Here is a 25,014-nt window from a genome sequence, read left to right on the forward strand (position 1 = left end):
AACACACTCCAAATAGTCCTTCAAGTCTGTAACTTATTATACTGTCAGAATTTGCCTCATGAACTAGATAAGCTCCGAGACCTATGTTACTGCAGACTAGCACATGACTAGTGGAAAGTTATACATTTCTCAGCTTTGGTTTCAAAGAGAACATAATCTAACTGGTTGGCACGTATTTTAAAATGATTTAACATTTGTAATAGTTTAACGTTGGCTTTTATACAAAGTTTTATATTCTCAAACAAATTTTATTATCTTTATTTGCTAGATTTTTTTAGTTATTTCCGAGAGCTTTAACAGTGGCCGCTAGTATTTTGATAGTGTTTTACTGTATTTGGTTTCTACGTCACTCTAGTGTATAGTTTCAGGTCTTACTAGACAATCCTAATTCCACTACATTTCTGTTTGGCAGTTAAGTCCATAAAGTTTTAGAAGGTGTGGTCTTGGCTTCTGATTGTCACCTATTAATGTAGAAGATGTTTAACCTTCAGCTGATAATTAAAAATGAAAAGATTTGTATGATTACTTACGTGACGGCTTGAGCAGTAATCTTTTTGTTTTCAATTTTTCCTCAATTCCTGTAAATTCTATTATCTAATGTGATCACAGGAGTTGTTCATTTTATTATGGAAGAAGCATCGGTCAAATCTGCCTTTTTAGTTTTAACCCCAATGAGAAATTTCTTAAAAAGTTTTTTTTTTATTTTTGTTTTCTACATATTTGCAACTTGGCATTTCGAATTGCATGCCCTCCTGTGTGTTGCCCTTGTCACTTATAAAGGGACATAACTCTATTTTCTCTATTTTCATATTTTCCCTCTAAAGCAAAATAGAATTCCTCATAAAAATGATAATTTTCATTTTTAAAAATGTATTCACACTTCAAATTTTGTGCCCCTTCCTGGTCTCTCTTCTGCAACCGCCCATTCTATCCCCTCGCCTTGGCCTCTAAGAGGGTGCTCCTCTACCCACCCACCCACCATCCTTTATCCTTCTAGCATCTCCCTACGCTGGGGCATCAAGCTTCCACAGGACCAAAGGCCTTTTCTCCCATTGATGTCAGACAAAGCCATCCTCTGCTACACATACAGCGGGAGCCATGGACCCAGCCATGTAGTTTTTGGTTGGTGGTTTAGTGTTGGTTTAACCTGAGGGGTCAGGTTAGTTGATATTGCTCTTCCTATGGGGCTGCAATCTCCTTCAGCTCCTTCAGTCCTTCCCCTAACTCTTTCATTGGGGTTCCTGGGCTTAGTCCAATGGTTGGCTTTGAGTATCTGCATCTGTGTTAGTCGGGTGCTGGCAGAGCCTCTCAGGCAGCTGGACCAGGCTCCTGTGGGCAAGCGCTTCTTGCCTCAGCAATATTGTCTGGGTTTGGTGTCTGCAGAGGAAACAGTTTTCCTTCAGTCTCTGCTCCATTTTTTGGCCCTTTCTTTCCTCTGGACAGGAACATTTCTGGGTTAACAATTTAGAGATGTGTGGGTGGCCCCATCCTTCAACTGGGGGCTGTGCCCATCCGCTGGAGGTGGTCTCTACAGGTTCTCTCTCCCCTTTGTTGGGTATTTTGACTACTGTCATCCCCTTTCGGTCCTGAGAACCTCTTGCTTCCCTGGTTTCTGGGACTTTCTAGTGCACCCCTCATTCTCCACCCTCCACTGCTACATGTTTCTATTCATTTAATTTTAATGTTTTTATGCATTGACTATACCTTTTTTTACTAACCTGTTTGAACAACACTGAAAGTCTAGATTCTTTTATTTCTCCTCCCATTCTACTGTTTGTCTATCTTAATTATCCAATATTATTTATATTTTCTTCTAAAGGTCTTTCTTGGTATTTTTGTTGTTGTTAATGCAAACAGTTCTTTATTTACACTTAGAAAGAAGAAAAAGAATCAACCTCACGCACAGGTCTTCAACAATACAGGAAGGATCAAGTAACAGAATCCGTATGAGACCAACACTTACCCAATAAAATGACTCTGAAAATGTTTTAAAATATAAAGAAGTTTTTATAACCTGGGTATTGAAAATATAAATTTTGTAAGTTTACATCTGTACATGGGGGGAGATGTCTATATTCCTAGAAATATAAAATGTAAATATTATCACAGTATAACAGCGGCAAGAATATATGGGGATAACCAACTATTTTGGGATGAGATTCAACTTATTTTCCTTACTCGTTAGAATGACAAAGTGCCGTCTAAATAATATGTTTTATCAGAGAAACTTCCTCTTTGTAGCCGGTAGTGGTTAATACCGCCTTACAATTGGTCAAATTGCAGAGAACAAGGGATTCTGGAGCCCCAGCTGTGTCTTGGTGAACTGCAGCTGCTCCTGAGACATTTAAAACACACACACACACACACACACACACACACACACACACACACACACACACACACACACCCCATAGGACTCAGCAGACAACGTGGAGAAGAAAGGGGTGGAAAGACTGTATAAGAGAGTAGGGAGGTCTGCAGCAAAGCAGTGTCTCTGGACCAGACAGAGCGGTAACATTATGTCATCAGGGCGGCCGTAGTTGCCCAAGAAAGACCTGATAACCCTGCTCCTTGCTGCATTCTTCCCTTAAGAACTTTAAACTCATCTGGTCACTGGCTTATTTGCACTCAAGGATGTGCAGCGTCTTTTGGAAACATTGGGAATAAGGAAGTCAGTTTTTAAACCTAGGGGAGTTTCTCCCTGCCCATGTTGACCTCACTCTGCACATTAGATTTCTGGATTTCCAATAATTGATATTCTAAAGATGAATTCTTCAATGTTAACTCCTCAAACTCCTTCCTTAACATGTCCTTGACTTTCTCCATCTCGTTCACCAGTGTCTGCTTTTCTTCCTCCTCCCAACTAACCACTAACTTCTGGAAGTCCTCCTCATTTATTTTCTGCCTTTCATAGTCTGTAGAGGGTCGGACTCTGTGGGTGTGCTGCACCGACTCCAGCTGGGTCCTGGTGACCTGCAGCTGCTCCTTCAACATGGTGACCTCCTCCTGGAGCTTGTCGTTCCTTGCCATTGCCTTTTTCCCAGAACAAGAATCTACAGCAGCGTGGCGGCGATGGAGGTGGCTCTGGAGAGAAGCTTGACTCATAAAAGCCTTGTCACAAAAACCACACTGGTAATGGCCGGCTTGGACCTGGCCCATCATCAGCTGCTGGGCAGACAGCATCTTTTTCCTGCGCCGACACTCCTGCTTGAGAAGTCTGATATCCTCAGCCTGCTTGGCGAGCAGCTGTTTGTTCTGCTCGAAGCCACTCAGGCTCAGGCGTAACCGGTCCTCTACCATGCTCAGCTGTGAGGTGAGGAACTCTTGAGACTGCACCAGGTACTCAATGGTGAGCTGTGCCAGGCGGATGAGTTTCAACAGCAGTGGGTCCACTTCTGCCTGGCAGTATGGGCACTTCTCGCCCTCCAGTTTGCAGAAGGTGATGTTCATGATGTTCTCCTGAAGTGTCAGGATGTCCATAGTTCCCACCACCTTGTCTACATCAATGGTGTCCAGACGCCTCCAGTTCATGTTCTCCAGCCGAGGTCGGAATTGGAAGAAGGGCAGGGGTCCAGAGGCCGAGGTAGAGGTGACACAGGCCCTGGGGGTTGCACCTCCCTCTGGGGCGACTCGATTCTTCTGGCTGTTGGACTGAGGGTAGCAGATGTGTTTCTGGAAGGGCATTCTTGAAATCCAACCCGCTGCTTACACTGCGGCTGGAGGAACAGGACGGTCTTTCTTACCTGGCCAGACGACCTGTAGTCCCAAGACTCTACACCCAATGTGAGAAAGTGACAGCCCAGACCTTGGACCTTCGTTGCAGTGGTTGCAGCCTAAAACCTCAAGGTCCAGGATGTTGCCATGGCAGCGTATGGCCTCACCTCCGAGCCTAAGGTCTGTCTACTCCTGAGCATGCAGACTGCAGCACAAACACGAAGAGTTACATTCTGAAGAAATTAAAAATATTAGAGCAGCTTCCAGACCATGTGACTCTTAGTTTGGGAGTCTTTACAGTGGTGTAGGTGTTGTGGGGGGTGGGGCGTTGCCAGTGGTTTCCATAGAGACCAACGAACTGAGAAAAAAAAAAAAAGCCAGGCACCTTTTAATCTAGGAGGAAGGATTGGACTAAGTAGGAGGACCCTCCACCCCCTTTTGCTATTTCTGTGGGCCTTCGGTTCCATCCATTACTCTGGCAGGATCAGGGGACCGTTGATCACTGAAGTATTATCAGAATTTAGTACAGGCAGAGGGAGAAAGGCTCATGGACGGGGCTCAGTAGATGCATGAATAAACAAAAGTTGACTGAATTGGGTGCTTGGTTAGGCAGATAGTGGCTCGGGCCCCGTTTTCCTCATATTCTCTCTGGCTAGGGCCTGTTAAAGGGGACGAACCCATGCTCTTGGTCATAAACCTGTGAACTGTGCTGTATATTTATATACGATGGACCAACAAAGACTTTCTAACTGGGTCCTCTCTTTTCCTTCTAACCCAGAAACTCCGACTCTATATCAATCATCATAAAACCAGTGTTCTTCAAATCATCCCCTGCTCTAAATATCCTTATTGATTGCCCAGAGAGGAAGAGTTTCCTTAAGGCCCTTTCTAAGTGCCGCCCTTTGAGCGCTCGTTTAAACTCTCAGGCCACTAAACTTTAGATTTTCCCAAAATATTCCTGATTTTCTTGCAACTAGAATTTCTCAACATTTGGCCATACATAAATCAACTTTAATATCGAAAAAAAATTACAGATTTAGGGCTGGAGAGGGGGCAGTATGTTAACACTAGTTGCCCTTCTAAGGGCGGAGGGGGGGGGCGGTTGCGGACGGGGATGGGAGGGGGGGTGGGAGGTTGAATTTTTGTACAGTGACTTGCAACTCTCCATTAACTCGTCCCAGGGGTTCTGTCTCCCTCTCCTGGCCTCTGTTTGTACTGCATTTAGATGGAGCACAGTCATGTGCACGCGAACCCCCATACCCAAAAGTTAAGGTTTATTTATGAGTAAAATATTCTTTTCTAAAAAAAAATTCTCAATGTTTTACTTCAAATTCAAGACAGGATATTTTTCTAGAAATTAATTTATATATTTTCACCGTCTTTGTTGTGTCCTCTGTCTGCCTACCCTACCCTGACCCTTGCTTCTCTTGTAGTCATGAATTCCTTTGTAACCCAGGCTAGCCTCAAACTCTGGCTCTTAATCTGTCTTCCCAGTGCGTGTGTGTGTCCTCAGGATGATATGTGCCACTTGGCCACATTCACCTTTTTACACCCTAGCAAGTCTGTGTTTGCCATGAGCGCACTTTAGATTCTGTGAGTTCTAACAAGTTGCCCGAGACGGGACAAGAAGCTGCCTCAGGAAATGCTCCTTTTAGACATGGATGTGAGAAGAATGGTTGCTAGAGGCTTGGACCTCAACACCACTGGGAAGCTGACTTCTTATTCATCCTGAACAATAAGTAGAATGCTGTTTAACATATTACATGCTTAAGGTCAAGTAAATAATTTTAGTTTAATAAAATAACTTGATAAAAAGGTATGGTTAGATTCCCAGTGATTTCCCCCCACCCCCATGAAGACATTTTTAGAGTAGCCAGTGAAGTAAGGAAACAATATGGACTAACAGAAACTTGTTGTAGAAAGGGCACATATATTGTATATACTGGCACAAGAGCCTTAACTGAAAGCAAGTTGGTCAGCATCCTGAAGACTTTTATTAAATTAGGTTGTCAAAGAAACCCTCAGGGAAAAAGGCTCCACTGAGTGTTTCTGTCCTCAGATAATTAATTCTTTTAAATAGATAGGGTTTTATATTTAATTTAATCTATAATATTAATTGCTTGACTGAGATAGCCTTTATTTTCTTTTCCCTTGTGAGATTTTTTTTTTGGGGGATCTGACTGGCAAACTATCTATTTTCAAAGTGTATAATGATGTTTGATATATATGTGTATTTACATATTTTAAATGTATATACACTACACAAATATGTAATATATACATATACATGCATACACATAGTATAAAATATTACCACGATTAAATGAACTGACATGTTCATTTCACAGTAAATGATTTGTTAGAGAGTGACCATCCTTAATGTATACTCTCTCCATAAGTTTCTAGTAGATAACACATTACTATCTAGTCATCTAGTTGGAGTCCTTGTTTCCACAACTTTTTATCTTCTAACAGCATATATACACAGTCTGAACACTATGCCAGCCCCCATCCTATGCTAATTGTCATTCTATTTTCTGCAAAATAAGTAAATCCAATATAACAGGACTTCAGCCTTCCAAGCAGGAGGTGGACTTTGATAGTCCAAAGTTGTTAAGCACACTTTTTATATGATTGGAGGAAATCATCACTACAACCTTTATTTCCAGAGAGGAAAATCATGCACATGTCTCTACATTGTCTCTTCTGTTTCCGTTTCCAATGGTGGAGCAGCGACAACCTTCTAAATGGGAATATTTCGGCAATTCTGTCTCAGGCTTTTCATGGGACCACCATTTAGGGAACTGGCCAATTTTTGTTGTTGTTGTTGTTGTTGTTCGATGTTCAGGAATAGGAAAAGTCTCGTTCTGATTCAGTGAAGGGTAAGGATCTTGAGATATTTCTGATCTGACAAGAAAGTGGCTGTTCTGTATTTGTGGGAAGAAAACTAAGAGAATAAATTTTAACTAGTAAGGTAAGAAGTGCTGAGATTTGCTGTGTATCCACCTATCTAGGATTTCTCATCTTCCCTTTTCATCCATGGGTGCATGTGACTGCACATCAAAGAGTGGAAGGTGGGTAGAAGTCACAAGGCGACAGCCAGAGGCAGAGATTGGAAGAAATTTCCCCAGGGCCATCGGTGGCACAGATTGCCAACACACTGATTTTTAACTTGGTAAAATTACTTTTGAACTTTTGATCTTCATACCATGAGAAAAAAAATATATATATATTGTACTTTGTGGTAATTTGTTGCAAGAGTGAAAAGAAAGTACTAAAATCACTGACCAACCTCACACTAGTTCATTTCACCTATCCTTCTCAGCAATAGTGAAAGTCCACAATTTTTTGGCATGTTCTTTTATCTCTGTACAAATACTTTGTAACTATTTAATAATGGACAAACCTTGTCTTTAAAGTGAGAACAATATCTATTTGTATGATTACTGTCAGGGCTTCATCATTGTGAGGAGCTCAGAATGGCTTCTGACACAGGCACAGACATTCTGAAAATTTCTAAAAATTGCTTAGAAAAGTTGACGACATTTTGAAGCCAAGAAAATGGCAGTGGGTGGGGAGCGTGTGTGTGGTCACAGGGTCTTCAGGAGAAAGGATTTAAGAACAAAAAGCAACAATGTGTCTGTGCTGTATCCTAGAGCCAAAGGTACTGGTACCACATACTTAAATTTGTTTATGTTTCTGTTAAAGTATGTATTTTATAATTTGGACTGAAAATAATAAAGTATTTCATCAATCTTATTTTGTTATAGGTTTAAAGAAATCCAACACAAACCAACAGATGTGGAGAGACTGATAGCTTTAATAAAACAGGGAATATTTGTTGGGAAAAGAAAGAATGTTTAGGTTTCTTTGATTGGTTCATCAGCATCTGTAAAACAGTAAGATAACATGTCAGTTTTGCATAATAAACTGTCGATTTTTGTACATATAGAGCAAAACTGTTTTTCTTTACTCAAGAGTTTGTTATAAAAGCCTATGTAGAATGATCATCTGAAAGCACTCATCACAATACACATTTAAAAGAAAGAATGTTCTCTCCCCATCTGCATACAGATGCAGAGTGCTTACAATTATATATTCTTAGAGGAGTTACTAAGCATCAGCGTAACAGTTTAATCAAATCGCAGCAGTTCGGTTGATTTGAATGCATACGCAGATATCACAGATCATGGGTTGGAGCAGCTATTGAGATAGATCTACAATGTCCCTTGAGATGAATCAAAGAAGTAAAGGAAAATTATTTTCCATCTTAATAGACTGTCTAGAAAGGTAGCGTTTTCCACTTTACCCATTTCATGCTGAGTATCTTACATTTGTAAGAAACTTGATACATGTGCCTAAATGCATGTGAAATTGTTAAATGAATCTAATATCTTGATGTTATTCACTAATAGGCCTCTCATCTTAAATACTAGTAAAATAAAGCATCAAATAATTTAGCTAGAGTTAGGGGTTTAAGGAAAAACTGAAAGTGTATAATGTCTTTATGAATGGCTATTTGTGAAGGTGCATCACTGACAGAGATCGCTTACAGCACATTTATTCTCAACATAACTTTAGGCATGGGTGGCCCCTCAGTCGAATTTTATTTGGCTGGCAGACAAAATAATGTCTCCCTCTTTCCAGTCCAAGGAACATTTATAATCATAACCTGGTAATAATTCGGGGTTAGGACTTGGAAATTGTTTTATTTCGCTTATTTTTGGTTACATAGGAAGTGAGGAGATCAACTGAGCACTTTGGCTCGGGGCCTTTCTTCTTAGGACAGGGTGTGGGAGCAGAAAGTGGGTGAGGATGGAGAATGGCTGGCAGGCCTTACTGGTCAGCCTTCCTCCTCATTTCAGTCTCCTTCCGGTTTAGAGGAGCTTGTTCCGAAAGGGATGAGTATCGTTGCAGGGTAGTCAGGTCATACTCACTTTGGATCAGTTTAAAGACCTATTCTAATAACAACCTGAAAATTTTACACAGGAAACAAATTCATCATGTCTTATCTCCTGAGGGGCTGATAACTGGCGACTGCACCTCACTTTGTCATTCCATGTGTGTATATGTGCATATACATACATGACTACTGGGAGGCAGTGTCAGCTGAGGAGATGTAGTGTAGTTGCAGTTAACCCAGAACCTCCACATCTCATTATTATGCATGACTTACAGAAACAAATGAATATCACTCTCTTCTCCAGAAAAATCTCACTTCTCTACCTAAAACGGAAAAGGGCATTTTCATTTATGATTAAATATACTTCATTTGGTAGCCCTGGGGCTTTCTTTTCTAAATCTTCTAGTTATTCTGAGGTGCTTTATAAAAGTTCCAGAGGAATCTGCTTGCAAACAGGATCGCTAACATAAAGAGGGTTTCGTCTCTTGTCTGAAATAAAGCATATGTTTAAAATTATAAGGCAGGGCTGGGTGTGATAGGTAATTTACCTGGTAGAAAACGGCTGTGGTTCGTGGCTAGCAGATTTGGCCTCAAAAGGTTCAGGTCCCTCCTGTTTTGCTTCAGTAGGCTCAGCTGTAATAAGTTTTCCCACAAGAGACTGGCTTGCCATGAGTTCATCCGGAGGAGGTTGGCCTGCAGCAGGCAAGGTCGGCAGAGACTGTGCTACAGCAAGCTCACCTGAAGTAGGTTTGTTCTCAGGAGACTGGCCTGCAGGGGTTTCAGCTTCTAGAGGCTGTGCTCCCACAGATAGGGCTACAGCGGGTTCAGGTGCCATGGGGTGGGGTGCGGCAGGCACAGCCATCTCTGGCTGGGGATGAGCAGGTTCCGGTGCAAGAAAATGGACTGGGACAGGCTCGGGTGCAGCAAAGTGGGCTGGAGCAGGTTCAGGTGCAAGAGATTTGGGTTCAGAGGGTGGCATGGGTGTTGCAAGTTTGATCACCGGAGGCAGACCCGCAATATGTTTATCTACAGGGATCTCAGGTACCAAAGCCTCGCCTTCAGCAGGCACAGCAGAAGCTGCTACAGGCTCATGTCCAATGGGTGAGATGACAGAAATCTTTGGAGGGATGACAAAGGGATATGGCCTGGGAGGAAAGGGTCGGGGAGGAGGAAGAGGAACAATTGCAGGACCATTCAGTGGCGCATCTGCGGGGTAGTTATAGTTTTGGTATATATAGCGAAATTTGGGAGAAGTGGGAATCCAAGGATATAGAGATAGCCCTCTTTCAAGCTCAGAATTTCCGGAGAATTTGGTGATGGCGTTTCCTTGTTGAGTGTTAAGAGGAGGCAAAACAAAAGGTGGCAAATTATCATTCCATAGGCCATAGGGGATATTCAGAGATGGTTTAAGTGGGTAGCGATTTCCAAAGTAATCCTAAACAGAAGAAAATGAGTTCATTGAAGTTGGCCGATCGTTTATACACGTAGCTGTATTTATTTCTGTTATAACTGTGGTCATATATGAATAATGTTTTTAAGGGAACACCTTTTTTTAAAAACAACTAATATGTATCCATAACTACTGAAATGAAACTAGTTTGAGAAAATCCAATCAATCCAAACTGAAGGAGAAACACTGTGTACAGGTGACAGAGTGTGACATATTACAGAATACACCGCCCAGGTTAGGATGGGCATAGGTAAGCTATGCATTGAATGCAGATTAAGACTTAATGGAGGATGGAGGACTGGTTCTTCCAGGATACTCTTCACTGTGTTCTTTATCTGTGCCTGTAGCACCTCACACCACCCCCGCACCCCGCACCCTCTTCTCTGTAGATTGTCCTACTTGAAGCCTTCAGGTCCATGTTCTTCCCCCACTATTTGTGACCCATGTCCCATATCTGTCCTGTTTCCTCAAACTTTCGTTTCCTTCAAGGTATTATTATCAGAAGGGCAGCCAGAAAGTATGAAAAACGAGCTTGGCTTTTCATATATAAATTTCCCAGCGATATTTCTGTTTTAAATGGGCATTTTTAATAACATCGGTCATGCATTTAACCACCAAATTTCAAATTCTTTCTTGTGATAGGACCCCTACTTATTCCTCTGGTGGTTCTACTAGATTTATCTATCCCATTCTGAAAGACTGCCATGGACCTGTCAGGTCACCTAATTATGTAAGAATTCACAGAAAATAGGAATGTTTTTTACTCATGCACATCTAATATTTTATATCCTATCATAAATGCCCCCCTCCCTGGTTTTCCAAATCAGGATCTTAGAATTTGGTCATTTATATAGCTACGGCTTGACTGTCACTCAAAGAATTATACTCAGTGTTTCTTATGCCTGGAGTTGTTTTATTTAGATGCATTGCAAGGTATTTTCCTAATAATAGACTCCCTGTGGCACAGATTCAGTTTTCACATTTTTTTTGGTAAAGTGCTGCCTTCCTTGTTAATTATACTTTTTATAATGTCAAACTTTGTAAGCTTATGTTTCATTTTAACCCGCTCATCCTGCTAAGCACGTACAGTGATGGGCAGGATGCCAGTGTGGATAAAACGTTTTGTCATGCACAAGATATGCATATGCATGTGGGGCCACGAATGAAGAGAAGTGAACGTGTCCTTAAATCTCCTAGTCCTTCAACCAAAACAAAAAACAAAAAACAAACAAACAAAACAAAACCCAAAACCACAGTAACACTGAACTGTGTAATATCATTTGATAGAAATGATATCTTAAGGAAAAATAGTACACACTATATATTAATATATTTAACTACAAAATTCCAGAACATGTGAAATCACTTTACCTCTTCAGTGGATGAGGGCGATTTCTGAAACAAAAGATTTGTTGTAAAGTTGAGGCCATTGAAAACATAACCCTTTAAACCTCTGCTTACAATTGGAGGAGCTGTGAGTAATAACATTTAAGAGTTTTCTCTCTTAAGAGCCATCAACATTTGCCCTGTCTTCAGTTTTCCTATAACTATTTATCATCATATTACTATCATTTTTCTTTTGAGAGCGTATCTTGCTAGGTGGCCTTGGGCCAGGTCCTTGACACTTAGACCATATCACGACCTCATCATGTAGAGCCTGTGTGCTGACCTCCAAGATAGGGCAATCCTCCCAGCTTGGCCTCGGGTTCTAGGAGTATGGGCATGTAACACAATGCCTGACTTTTAGTAAGCATCCTTTATACATGGTGTGATGCCTGACAGCGTTTGTGAGGAGAAGAGCTGGAGGCCCAGTGAGACAATGGCTCAGGGGTCTGGGGTAGGGATCACCACTACTCTTCTGCTAAATGAACACAGAATGAAAAGACTTGTAATGACACACTCTATACCCATTGATCAGTGTATTGACCAGCCGTCACCAGAGAGGCTTTTTGCAGTAGATGGTAGTCAACACAGAGACCCACAACTGGTCAATGTGCAGACAGTGAGTGACCTTGGAGAGCTTAGCCTTTAATGAGATGTTTTCATCAAACCCCTAGACTCAAGAATCAGGGATGAATTGAGAAGAGGAGTCAGAAAGAATGGGAGAGGTACTGGAGGACTCCAGAGACACAGTGTGTTCCAGACACGAGACTGATCTACAAACTGACTCAAAGAAACTGTGGCAACACGCAGCAGACCCGCAAAGAGGCAGTGGACACAAAGACCCAGCCTTGACCAAGAAGATAGTTACAATGGATACCTGCTGGGAGAGGGGAAGATCGTTCTCTCCAATGGAGTGACACGCTGTAGGGCAGGCCTTATGCTCTGGAGCACCTTATCAACCCGAAACAGACCCTCAGTTTTTCTGTGTGCGCTTTGCTTCTGTTATTGCTTAGTGTTTTTCGTTTTCCTGATTTTGTCTTGTTTCGTTTTTCTGTTTTTTTGGTTTTTTGAGTTTTTTTTTGAAGAGGGATTGAGAATATGAAGTTGGGTGGTCACAGAGATGGGGATAGTTTGTGAGGTCTTGGGGTGGGGAGGGAGAAGGAGCATGGTCAAAATACATTGGATGGAGAATTTAAAGAAGCAGAATGTCATGTGCATAAATAAAATTTAAAGACTGAGAGGACATCTCAGTCATGAAAGTGCCAGTCGTGCAAGCAGAATGACCGTCATTTATCACCAGCACCTGTACAAAAGCCACACATAACAGAGGGAAGAGTGGTAAAATACGATGAAAATCCTTGTATGGAACTCAAGGAACTAATGAAATGTAACGGATATTGTACATATAGAATTATATGTAAAAATTCCGACACAGAGGTAATGCACTTGAGGTGCAGGAAAGGTTCAGCCATGCAGAGAGGAGGATAGCTACAGTGTGTTGGCCAGCCAGCCTGGAGTGAGCAAGAGAAGAGATATTGACTTGAAGTATAAGGAAGAGAGCAACTGAGTAAGACACCAACTTCAACCTCTGTCCTCCACAGCAGTGTCCACACACACTACCATACACATGCACAGCCCCCTATGAACCCTGCATACACAGAACACCATGGATATTCAAGGATTACTGTCTACCCTGTTCCAGTGTTTCTATACCATTGTTGTTGTAAAATTATATTAAAAAATGCTTTCTTTTACCTGAACTTGATCCAGCACCATAGTGCCCCTAGATATCTGGTAGATATCCTCATCTCAGTCAGCCAAGTGTCTCACCTGCTCTGCTCCATCCCGTATCACACTGCTGATGGCTTCTCTCTAAGCCTGGCAGCAATCTCTACCCATCTAGTTCCCAAAGCAGGTTGCCACCATGCCAGAAATATATATCCCAATTCCGTGGCAGCCTAGTGTCTCCAGCTGCCACATACTCTTTTGAACTTAAATCGCTACAAGAAAGAACACACAGCACAATAACCTCTGGTCCAACTGATAAGGTATGATTGCCCAACTAAGCATACAAAGCCCTGTACACATCCATCCCTTAAGAATATTCATAACAACCTGTAAATGTGCAGAGAGGAATCTTAACACCAGCCTCTACATTCTCTCCACTGCTTCTGGCACTGTGGCAACACACACACACACACACACACACACACACACACACACACACACACACACACAGCATTTGCTTTCTGGTATGTTGGCTATAGGCATTAGGATCCTAGCTATTAACAAGTGCAACCAGACCAGATTTCTACACCTGTAGCCAGCCAATCTTTCCATTTAAAATTCAATATTACTTTCCAATTTTAGATTGATTTTCTAGAATTACTAATCTTAAAATCTTCCAATGATTTTTCCCCCATATTCCCTAGGGATGAAGAAATATACAGTCAATAACATTCCAGGGCAGGTTAAGGGGCAAGTGTCAGTTACTGTTATTATTGAAGGAGCTTCAGAATCTGATGACTGATAATATAAATCAAATGTTGTTTTAATTTTGAAAAGTTTCCAAGGTTTTCAGCTGCTTTGCCAGGAATTCTGCTGTTTTTAACTAAAAAGCATTTACATATCAATCCATAACCCACTTGTGGCTAAGGATACTTGTAACGTTTTTAGTATATATGTTTGTCATCATCATTTGAGATAAAGATTATAAAGAACTGAGGAAAACCAAATATTGGTAAGCACATTTGTCTCCTATATGAAATAATTGATGGCTGTCTGCTGCACAGAAGTTGCCAAGCTCCTTGGAATTTGCATTCATACTATTTGTAGTTTCCAGTATCCAGATGGAATTCAGTCGGGCATGATGGTAGATGCTTATAATTCTAACCCTCGGGAGGTGGAGGCAGGAGGATGGAAAGTTAAGATCACGCTTAGAAACACAGATGGAGGTCAGCCTGGGCTACACGAAACCCTTTCCCTACTTCCCTAAAACAAAAAAAAACCTGATATGCAAATGAAACATATAATTTAATATATAGTTGTTTAACATCTTGTTTCTGTTCTAATCTTCATGCCATCATTTTCTCATTGGTCATATTATTTAAGTACAAATTAAGAAATAGAGAATCATGAAGGTAAATCAGGACATAACAGACTTTGATTTCACCATAAAAGGTGTTCATTTCATGCCTCTGGTCATCAGAAATGAAGGCTTGCTGGCAAACACGTTTAGCATACGTAATTTATATTCTATAGCTTTTTCATCTAATCTGAATAAATGAATAAAAGAAATATTTTAAGAGCAATTAAATAAATTTCACTGCCCAAAGTAGAGAACATTTAAATGCAAATATACTTTAATATTAACATGATAATTTAAAGGAATTGAATTGTTTTACCTTGTGAATGAAGGGATAACGTCTCTAAAAAAAGAAAAAATATTTTAATGTGGTTATTTGTTTGAGAACGCCTACATTTAGACTTTCCTTTTACTGAAGAATTTGCATTGTCTTATCATAAATTTTTTTCTTGACTATGAGTCCCCTGGTCTGAAGTGAGCAGCCTTGCCATCATAGTCATTATGATGTTTTGAACAGGAACTTTTATTTTGACTGAATAGAATTTAGTTTGCAACATTGTATATGCAGGTAAATCTTTGCCACCTCAGAGGCCATTTGGTTCTAATCCTGCATGTTTTTTTTAACCACTCTGATGTTGCTCTGTGTGTGTGTGTGTGTGTGTGTGCATGTATGTGTGAATTTATGTGTGTATGTGTGCATATGTGTGTATGTGTATGTTTGTATATGTGTATATGTGCATGTATGTGTGAATGTGTGTATATACGTGCATGTGTACATGTATGTATGTGTGAATGTGTGTGTATGTGTGTCTATAATTGTGTATGTGTGTATGTGTATGTATGTGTGTTTGTGTGTTTGTGTGATCTAGTGCCATTTTTGTAGTCCTATACACTATATATTATTTTCTAATGAAACTTCATTATGTCTTCTGAATTAACCATGGAACTTTATTATGACTTCTGATTTCACCATAGATAAGGTACTATACAGAATAAAAGACAATGTAGGAAACCCAACATATACTATTTTAAGAATTAAAAATTAATTTAGGTGTATTTAAGAGACATAATAGTATTTTGAAATTTAGCCAGGATGCTAATAATAATTAGAAGCATCAAGTAGTTTAAATATCTACTCGATCTTAGACATTTTGTAAAGCACTTTCAGTAATTATTTTAGTATTCAAAGCAATTTCTTGGAGTGGATGATGTTCCTTCTTTTCTAAAGAAAGAGTTTAACATACTTCATTTGCTAGAATTAAAACTGTTTTCAATCCCACCTTTATTCCCAGCATCTAGGAGGCAAAGGCAGGCAAATCCCTCAGTTTGAGTCCAGCTTGGTCTCCATAAGGAGTGCCAGGCAAGCCAGGACTACATAGTAGGATTCTGAATGAAAGAAAAAATGATCTAGAGTCTCATCAGTTCACCTTACACTGAATGCCATCACGTCCATTCTATTGGCCCCTTTGAGCATCCTTTGGTTCTCTCCACATTTCAGCAATAAAATTTCACTGCCAGAGAACCTGCTAAAACTGTCTATACAGGATTGTAATTCGCTATAATGCTTCCTCCTTCCAGCTTCCTGAGTCTGAACTTAAGTTCTTTCTGTGCTACTGATCTGTTCCAGGTTTTAGATCCACATTATCTGTCTTTTCAAGATTTCCTTTTGAGATTTAGACACAGCCACATTTATGCCCACAACCTGATGACTTGAATAGGCACTGTTCTCCCTTCATCCTTCACTAACACTTACTTGATATTTACACCCATTGCTACAGGGGTTGACAGTTCAGTTACTTACCCTCTTTGCAAAAGCGACACACATGATGCAGGCCCAAAGAAGTAACTTCATCTTGATGGAGCCTATGAACATGAATAGTAGGATTTATTTTTCAGGATGTATACACAGAGTGTTTTAGGTTATTTCTCTCTGAGAAAGAAGAAGATTTTAAATAGACTGACTTTACTAGGCTGATGAGGAAGACGATGAACAGAAAAATTGGACTCCTATTTAACTGCTGTCAGCATGGCTTGGCAGGGAGACACTAAGCACATTTTTTTTCAGTAATTAACTTCTGACTAAATTTTCTTTACATGGAAGTCAACTCACTTTTTTACTCAAGGGCATCTTTTGCAATTTGTCTTGGAGGCCATACCAGGAAACACGATTGTCTTTTAAGTAGTCACACTGTGGGGTAACTTATTGGGAGTTTGCATCTATGGATTCAAAAGGAGACTGATATCATCTAACTGGAAAAATTTCTCAGATTCAATTTTTGTTTTTGCCTCAAAAACTCTTTGGTATACTACATATTTAATTGCCTCAAAATTTCTGTCACCTAAGAATAAAGGCAGACTCAATTTAAGTCTATGTTTTCATTAGGAGTCTTCGTAGAACAGCAACACATTTCTAATTGCTTTATTGTTGATGTTTATAGGTTTTTCTTTCTTCAAAAACACAAAATATCTTCATCTTTATAAAATCTTGTCTATACGAAGGCAATATTGCCACATACTTCTGAGTTTCCAAATGTGAAAGACAGATATACTTAACCTGATGTGTTTTACTAAGAGTAGTAATATTAAATCCTTGATTTATTTGAAATGAATGTTTACGTAATCGATATATCTAAGGTATGTTCTGTTTATAATTATATATTAACTTCTTATAATTATTTCCATATTTTTCCTTATTTGGTATTACCTGTGGTTTTTGGTGTAGGTACTGATTTTAGGTTATGCATATTCTAAAAATATGAGAAAATTTCAAATTTGTTGGATGGATTAGACCATGGATGGTTGCTGCCGAGTCTTTAAGAAAGTGAAGGTTGTAAAACTATGTTTTCAGAAAAAGGCCTGGGGGAAGTACACAATGTCCAAGTTTTACTCTTTCTGGTCCTTGCTAAGCTACTTAAATGTTCAAGATGTTTGAGCCACATGGTGCATGGATTTTGCTGTGATTTGGAGTGGCACACTACTGAGACATTAAAAGAAATGGATATTCTCTAAAAATTATAATGTATGATAGACATTTAAGCTTTATTCTGTTTACCCATGAGTAGCATTAGAGAATTCTGTGAGAGATTCTCAGGGGTATTTCTTAAGTTATTGGCTTAACTATTTTAATATATTAGCAACTCTATATTTTTTGTTTTGCATTGACTTTGTCCTCCACTGGAAATTTCGGAATCCACTGTTTACGTGTTTGGGGGTTTGAAGTGTGGATGGGAGTTCATTGTGAGATGATTCCTACATTTCTGAATTTATCTTATTTTCTCCCAGTCTATTTTCATCCCTTCTCACAATAATCATGTCTTCTTTTGTTAAACGCTGAAATCCTTTTAGAAGTGATCATTTTTAAGCAAACAGAAAAAGAAATGTCAGGTAGTTATAGTGATCTTCCTAAAATTATAAAATTATGTCAAAATTTCCTTTGAGTATACCTTAACATTTTCACATTTCATCTTGCAGTGTTGTGCAACTAGTATGCACTTAGCATAGCTTAATGGTTGGCTATACAAACTTAACTCACATGGGAATAGCTCTACAATCCGTGCCTTTATCCCTAACTGAAGTTCTGAAATAAGATCTATTTTGCAAGTCTATCACTCTGATTCTATACAATGTTCCTAAGCTAGAAGTATAGGTAACACATTGTCTCTATAAAAGAAAATTTAATGACATTCAAATTAACTAACAATTCTAGTAAAGACCTACTCATCAGGTATCCTTCATAAAAGATATACAGAAATATTTATTCCTGTCAGAACAGTTAATAATTAGGAATATAGAAATAAAACAGTAGGATCCTTAAAAATCCCCTGAGATCTGAAGTAATATAAGATTTCTTAAAATTTAAAAATATTCAGTGTCTTTTCTCATGGTCTTTAATATGTAAATACACAGGACTTCCTATTTAGTTCTTTAGAATATTCCAAAAATGAGAAAATCTGTCTTATTCAGATAATACAGTTAGATCTTATCTTCCTGTTTAGTTTCTTTTAACAGATTGATAGTCAGATTTTGCTCGATCCTATTGTTTATTTAGTCGTAAGTCTATAAAGACTTTAAACAGGTAAAACCTACCCTCTGGAGCTTATAGCAATGCCTACGTACAGCTTGGCTCCAGAGGATCCTGAAAGGACAAATTGTGAAAACATCACGTTTATATCAGTCCTATTAAGTTTATTTGATTAATGCCTACAGTGGTAATTGTTTATGATGGTAAACATATATATTAAGAAGGCAATTGGACACTGTCAATTTATTTTTTTATTGGATATTTTTATTTACATTTGAAATGTTATTCCCTTTCCCAGTTTCCTGTCCAAAAGCCCTCTATCCCCCCTCTCCTTCTTCTATAAGGATGTTCCCCTCCCCATCTACTCACTATGTCAATTTAAAGGGTCCACCCTCCACCCTCACACCCCAGAGAGCCTATAATCTCCCTATAATGAAGTTTCAACTGGCACTTAGTCCCTGGCATACATTCCGTTTTGAGGGGTGGGTCTCCCCATGTAGTACCACAATAGTTCAAGTGGGCTCATCCCTATTTGGCAAGTTGGTCTAGATCATAGGATAAACAGGCAGTTGACAGTCCCTAGCAGTCCGAACGGAATTTACTGTGACCATGAAAACTGCCCTGGAGGGAAGAAGCTTCCAACACAGTTCTATCTCACTTCCTCTGTCTTGTGCTTCTGAGGTGTGTGCTATCAAAAGCAATAGGTTTCATCACCTAATTCTGGTGGGCAACCAAATGGAATAACAAGGGCCTACAGTGCTTTAGGGGTGTCCCCTACCAACGTCACATTTTCAGTTCAAAGAGACTGTCTCATGGTAAATAACTATTTTATATCTATCATCTATCTATCTATCTATCTATCTATCTATCTATCTATCATCTATCTATCAATTTATTGATCTTAATTCTGTTTTTTTTTTCCAGAGCTGGGGACCGAACCCAGGGCCTTGTGCTTGCTAGGCAAGCGCTCTACCACTGAGCCAAATCCCCAACCCTATTGATCTTAATTCTAAAAACAACTTTGTTTAGCCATTTCTCCACCCTTCAATTCAGAGAGGCAGTACCACGAATTTTTTACTGTCAGATTAATTTTTAACTTAAATTTCCATGTCAAAGTTTATTCACTTTTTTTTTTTTTGGTATTTGCAGTTAGTATTATTCACTGTTACTGGTTAAATGTTCTATATTGACCTTGACTCGTAGGCCCACTACACATAAAAATCCCATCATCCTAAAACTTCCCTTGGGTGGTTCTGTCTACTCAGCAACTTTCCCTTCTCACAACAGTCAGCAACCAATCAATAATTCCTCAATCTCCTATCTTTGCCCCTTTCCCTTTCATTCTTGCCATATCTTCTTATTTCCCCCTTACAACTTTTCTTTTCATCTTCTCATCTCTTCCTCTCTTTTACTTTTCTTTAGTCATTCAATAGTTATCGAGCACTACTATCAGCCCTGGAGATTTGTATGAGAAGTGTAATTATGTATGTAAAAGGAATCTTGGGAAAAACTTTATGTGTGTGTGTGTGTGTGTGTGTGTGTGTGTGCGGTGTGGATGTGGGGTGCCTGATGCTCACTGTTCCACAGCATTTCTTATCAATAAAGGAGTTGAACATCTATGTTTAAGCTTACTTTTTTATTTAAACATAGAATATTTAAAATGTTTAATACCCAGCCTGTTGCCATGAGATTCAATAATAGAGAAAAATGTATGATTTTTGTATTCCACAAACACTGGGTTTGAAAAGACTGGGGGACCAGAATATACCTTGTTATTTCACAGTCATGGAAATGTGGTTCCTTTTCATTCATGGAGGACTGTCTAAACTTTTGGAAACATCAGGAGGTTTAATTTGCAAGGTAAAGGTTCTAAAAAGATATCATTAAATAGGTGCCTGTGACCGTGTAAACCCATAGCTTGGTTTACATAATGTGCTTTATGCTTTAATATTTTCTAAATCTCCAGTGATGTCATCAAATGAAACAGAAAGAAGTGAAGAAGAACAGTCACATCAATCTAACTATATCACCGACATCATCTTGATTACACACTCTTTGAAAAGCCTCAAAGCTTACTCACAGCGGCAAAAGGAGTCATAACTGGCTGCTGTTTTACAGTTTGGCCTGTTACAACAGAATATTAATTCCAAAAATATAAGAAATAAGTTCAATTATAGATACTGTCTTGAGTAGTGGAGATTTGCAAGTATTAGTTATTTCTTAATTTTATATACTTTACTGCTATATACTTTTGTGAAGTCAGCAAACATAGGAAGATATTTAGAAGATAACTGTGTCTATATTTGGAGATACGGCAGCCCATGTGAGATGGATTTAGAGATTGGAAACTAATTTTTAATCAGCAATCATCGGTGTAAATTTAAATGATTAAGTCAATCGGATTATATAGAAAACATGGACAGTTAGAAAAGACGTAGCTGAGATGACAGCCCTAGAAAATGCCAATCATTGTGTGGAGAAAGGGAATCCACAAAAGCACCTCAGAGAAATAGTCATAAGAAAGTGTAAGAGTTATTATAAAGTATGTCCTGACAAGCACCAAGTGTTGTGGTGCTTCTGCAAGAAACGTTTTATTTCTGATATAAATGTATCATCACTGAAATACAATATCAGTAGTTATATTACTGACAAAATATATGAGATGCCTTAAAATGTAATGCACTTATTGATAAGTGGATATAAACCCCAAAGCTCGAATTACCCAAGATACAATCCACAGACCACATGAAGCTCAAGGACAACCAAAGTGAGGATGCTTCACTCTTTCTTAACAGGGGGAACAAAAATATTCATAGGAGGAGATATAGAGACAAAGTTTGGAGTAGAGACTGAAGGAATGGCCATTCCGGGCCTGCCCTACCTGGGGAATCCAGCCCATATACATACAGCCACCAGACCCAGACAATATTGATGAAGCTAAGAAGTGCATGCTGAGAGGAGCCTGACATACAGAGGCAAATGCTAGCAGCAAACCATTGAACTGAGAACGGGGTCCCTGTTGGAGGAATTAGAGAAAGGATTGAAGGAGCTGAAGGGGCTTGCAACCCCCTAAGAAAAACAGTACCAACCAACCAGAGCTCCCAGGGACTAAACCACCATCCAAAGACAGATCCATGGCTCCAGCTGCATATGCAGCAGAGGATGGCCTTGTTGGGCACCAAGGGGAGGAGAAGCCCTTGGTCTTGCCAAGGCTGGACCCTCCCCCACCTCCCAGTGTAGGGGAATGTCAGGACAGGGAGGCAGGAAGGGATGGGTTGCTGGGAAGGGGGAAACACCCTCATAGAAGAAGGGAGAGGAGGGATGGCATTAGGGGGCTTATGGCCGGGAAACGGGGAAAGGGAATAACATTTGAAATGTGAATAAAAATATATCCAGTTTAAAAAACAAAACAAGACGTAATGCCTGACTAACTTTAGGTAATAAAATCAGTATTACTTGGATACAACATTCAATTAAATAGAAAACCGAGGAAATAAAAAAGGAAAGATTTACTAGCTTTAAAGTAGTGGGAGATCACGTACTCCTACAAGCTTTATCCGGAGAGCGCAAGTTATTTTCAGGTTTAAGTCAAGTCATCAGCATTGGCCTTTCTGATTGGATGGGAAGTTGTCCTGGGACTTGGAAATCCAGGGACCACACAGCTCTGAGGTGTCCCAACAGTGTCCCAATGGAAAGGGGTCCTGAGACACAGGAGCCCAGGAACCACACAGCTCTGAGAGGAAACCTGAGCAGAGGCATTGCAGCTCCCAGAGGAGGGGATCCCCAGCTGAGCTCAGGAGCTCAAGAGCCTCAGCCCTGCTCCCCTTCTCTTCCTTGCTCCTTGTCTTCTTCTGATGAGAGAGTCTCACCAGGCAGCACGTCTCATAAAAGAGAGTTCAGGGAGAGGAAAGAGGAATCCAGGAGTGGCTACCTATGCTCTTGGGAGAGAGCAGACAAAGCACACTGCTTATATAGGGATTCTTGGGGGAAAATAGAGCTTTCTGGGGCTGGAGATTTCCAGGGTGAGGATTGGTCAGATTTCAAATCCTGAGCTTGGGGGAACTCAGGGATTGGTGGGTTTTCCTGTTCAGCGATTGGTAGGTTTTTGTGCTCAGGATGGATGGGTCTCTGTGGGAAGTTCAGGGATTGGTGAGTTTTCCTATTCAGAGATTACTGGCTTTTGTTCAGACTTTTCACCTAAAATGAGGAGAGGGTTCTGTTGAGGATCTGGAGATGAATTTCGTGATAGTTATGGCAGTTAGGGAGATCTGGGCGAGGGGCGTGATTGCTGGAGCTCCTCCCTGGACATACAAAGTTTACGACCGGAGTCCATATCGGCGAAAGCCCTTCCTACCACCCGCGGGTACGAATATCTAATAATCACCATAGCGCACCAAGATTAAAATAAAGTTATCAATGTATCAAGAAATGGTAGTGTTCATATACCACCCATTCACCACAGATTTAAAATTTCTAGATAGAAAGGGAAATATTCTCAAAACTTGAGGTAATTCTAGGAGGACTGCTAACTTTAATTTTGACAAAAACAAAACAAAACAAAACAAAACAAAACAAAACAAAATACAATCTGCTAAGTCTTTAGTGACTTACTTTGAGACTCAGATGCTTAGAGGGGACAGAAGTCAACATTCATCTCAGAGTCTTAAGTGGCCAGATATTGTCCAGGGAGAGTTGCTTCAGTGCAGAAAGGCAGAAGAATTGTATTAAGTATGCGGATAATATTTTAAATTTCGAAGGATAAAGTCTGCGAGAAGTGAGGCCACCGGAGAATGTAAGAGACAGAATGCAGCATCAGCAGATTGCTAAGGAATGGAGGGTTCTAAGAATGACAAATAAGAGTTCTCGGAGCTTATTACTGCTCTGCCTTTTCAAAAGACGCTTCAGGGCCTCCTTTTCCGGAAAATCTGCTGAGTCTTTGTACTGCACAGGAAAGAGCTTGGGATAAGGGGAACTTGATAGACTGAGCTATGCTAGGAGGAGTAAGGACAGGGATCGTTTATGGTGCCGTCGATTCACACTTCACTCCTCGCCTTTGTAACAAAAACATCCCTCAGTGTTACCTATGAACCCATCTGACGGCTCCCCTATAACTAAATATGTAAAACAGCTTTCTAAACGGAATAAGCACTGCCCTTCTTCCCTGCTCAGTGATCTTCCCATTCCAGTGTCTTCTCGGAAGCACTTCCCCACTCAGGTGCCCTCACACAGGCTCTGCGTAATTAATGCTCTTTTGTCATTCGAAAACGCTACAAATGGGATTATGTTCTAGCTGAAGTGATCCAGGAAACTCCAGCCTGTTCTGACTCCATTTCATGATTGCTCGGACAATTTTCAGCCCCCTCTCTACCCTCAACAGTCATGTCTGCCTTTGCAACACATTTGAGATTTTCACGACCCTGTCCCTAGTCCAGATGTATTAACCAAAACAATTAAGAAGGTATAAATAAAAATAATTATCATATGTCCGAAGTAACTTTGACCTGCCAGAAAGAAATGTTGCAACGTTACTCTGATCCACCCTCATTCAACATTTATCTAGTTGTGTTTTGTTCTTTTAAAATTGTAGATGCTCGCAGCCAACCATTAGACTGAGCACAGATCCCAGTGGAGGAGTTAGAGAAAGGACTGAAGGAGTGGAAAGGGGTTTGCAGCCCCATAGGAAGAACAACAATACCAACCAACCAGACTCCCAGAGCTCCCAAGGGCAACCACAGAGTACACATGGGGGGACCCATGGCTCCAGTTGTATATGTAGCAGAGGATGGTCTTGTTGAGCACCAATGTGAAAAGAAGCCTTTTGTCCTGTGGAGGCTCGATGCCTCCATGTAGGGGAATGTCAGGGAGCTCAGGTGGGAGTGGGTGGAAGGGTGGGGGAGCATCCTCACAGAAGCATTAAAAATATTGAAAGATGCTTGCTTTTAATAGCTTCATTGTATAACTCTACCACATTTTCTGTATCCATTCCTCTGTTGGAGGACATCTGGGTTCTTCCAGCTTCTGGCTATTATAAATAAAGCTTCTATGAATATAGTGAAAAAAAATAATGTTCCTGAGTTTTGGTACCAAGAGACTTTGAGGTATCATCACTAGCCAAAGATAAAGGACTTAAAAACTCGTAAATTAAACTTATAACCTTACCACTCTTAATCAAGAAAATGGTCTGTATCTTTCTTTTGTAGATTATCTCACTAGCAGGGTTGTGTTCTCAGTGATTTCTCTCCTCTGACTGGAATTGGAAGGAATGTGAATTTGGGGATTAATGCTGTGGCCAACGGTACGCAGAAATAAGCAGTGACTGGGTAGAATAATGGTTTAAAAGATCCGTGAACCTATGGGTCTTTGGAGTTACGATTTAATTGTTCGAGGACTTTATATTACTGTCACAAACTTTCTGGGTCAACATAAGCAACAGAAAACTACAGCAAACACAGAAGCAT

General features: G+C 40.0%; 1 protein-coding gene and 1 pseudogene across 7 annotated transcripts; both read right to left on the bottom strand.

Moving 5' to 3' along the window:
* Positions 1–1,991: 1,991 nt before the first annotated feature.
* Dzip1-ps1 (DAZ interacting protein 1, pseudogene 1) lies at positions 1,992–4,050 on the bottom strand (annotated as a pseudogene). The gene has a single exon (NR_003527.2). The product of NR_003527.2 is annotated as a DAZ interacting protein 1, pseudogene 1 (transcript).
* Positions 4,051–7,514: 3,464 nt separating this feature from the next.
* On the bottom strand, positions 7,515–23,378 carry Prr27 (proline rich 27). Of its 6 annotated transcripts, none has more exons than XM_039092685.2 (7): positions 23,168–23,375; positions 16,646–16,752; positions 16,337–16,398; positions 14,855–14,878; positions 11,439–11,462; positions 9,166–10,052; positions 7,515–7,603 (listed from the first exon to the last, which is right to left on the bottom strand). In XM_039092685.2, exons 3-7 carry the CDS (start codon positions 16,385–16,387, stop codon positions 7,597–7,599), a joined length of 993 nt encoding a protein of 330 aa, XP_038948613.1. In that variant the 5' UTR covers positions 16,388–16,398; positions 16,646–16,752; positions 23,168–23,375; the 3' UTR covers positions 7,515–7,596. The 6 variants fall into 6 exon arrangements, with proteins under 6 accessions (XP_038948613.1, XP_006250858.1, XP_063129887.1 ...); XM_006250796.5 differs by lacking the exon at positions 16,646–16,752 and adding an exon at positions 8,891–8,940 and having other exon boundaries at positions 23,168–23,374; XM_063273817.1 differs by lacking the exon at positions 11,439–11,462 and having other exon boundaries at positions 23,168–23,378.
* Between the last annotated feature and the right edge of the window lie 1,636 nt (positions 23,379–25,014).

Source organism: Rattus norvegicus, chromosome 14 (genome assembly GCF_036323735.1).
Source record: "Rattus norvegicus strain BN/NHsdMcwi chromosome 14, GRCr8, whole genome shotgun sequence".
NCBI lineage: Eukaryota > Metazoa > Chordata > Mammalia > Rodentia > Muridae > Rattus > Rattus norvegicus.

Coding starts and splice junctions, on each gene's coding strand:
- Prr27 (XM_039092685.2), bottom strand. CDS start 16,387: ATGAAGTTACTTCTTTGGGCCTGCATCATGTGTGTCGCTTTTGCAAAG. Junction 14,879..16,336: donor GTGTCGCTTTTGCAAAGAGG/GTAAGTAACTGA, acceptor TTCTTTTTTTAG/AGACGTTATCCCTTCATTCA. Junction 10,053..11,438: donor CGCCCTCATCCACTGAAGAG/GTAAAGTGATTT, acceptor TCTTCTGTTTAG/GATTACTTTGGAAATCGCTA.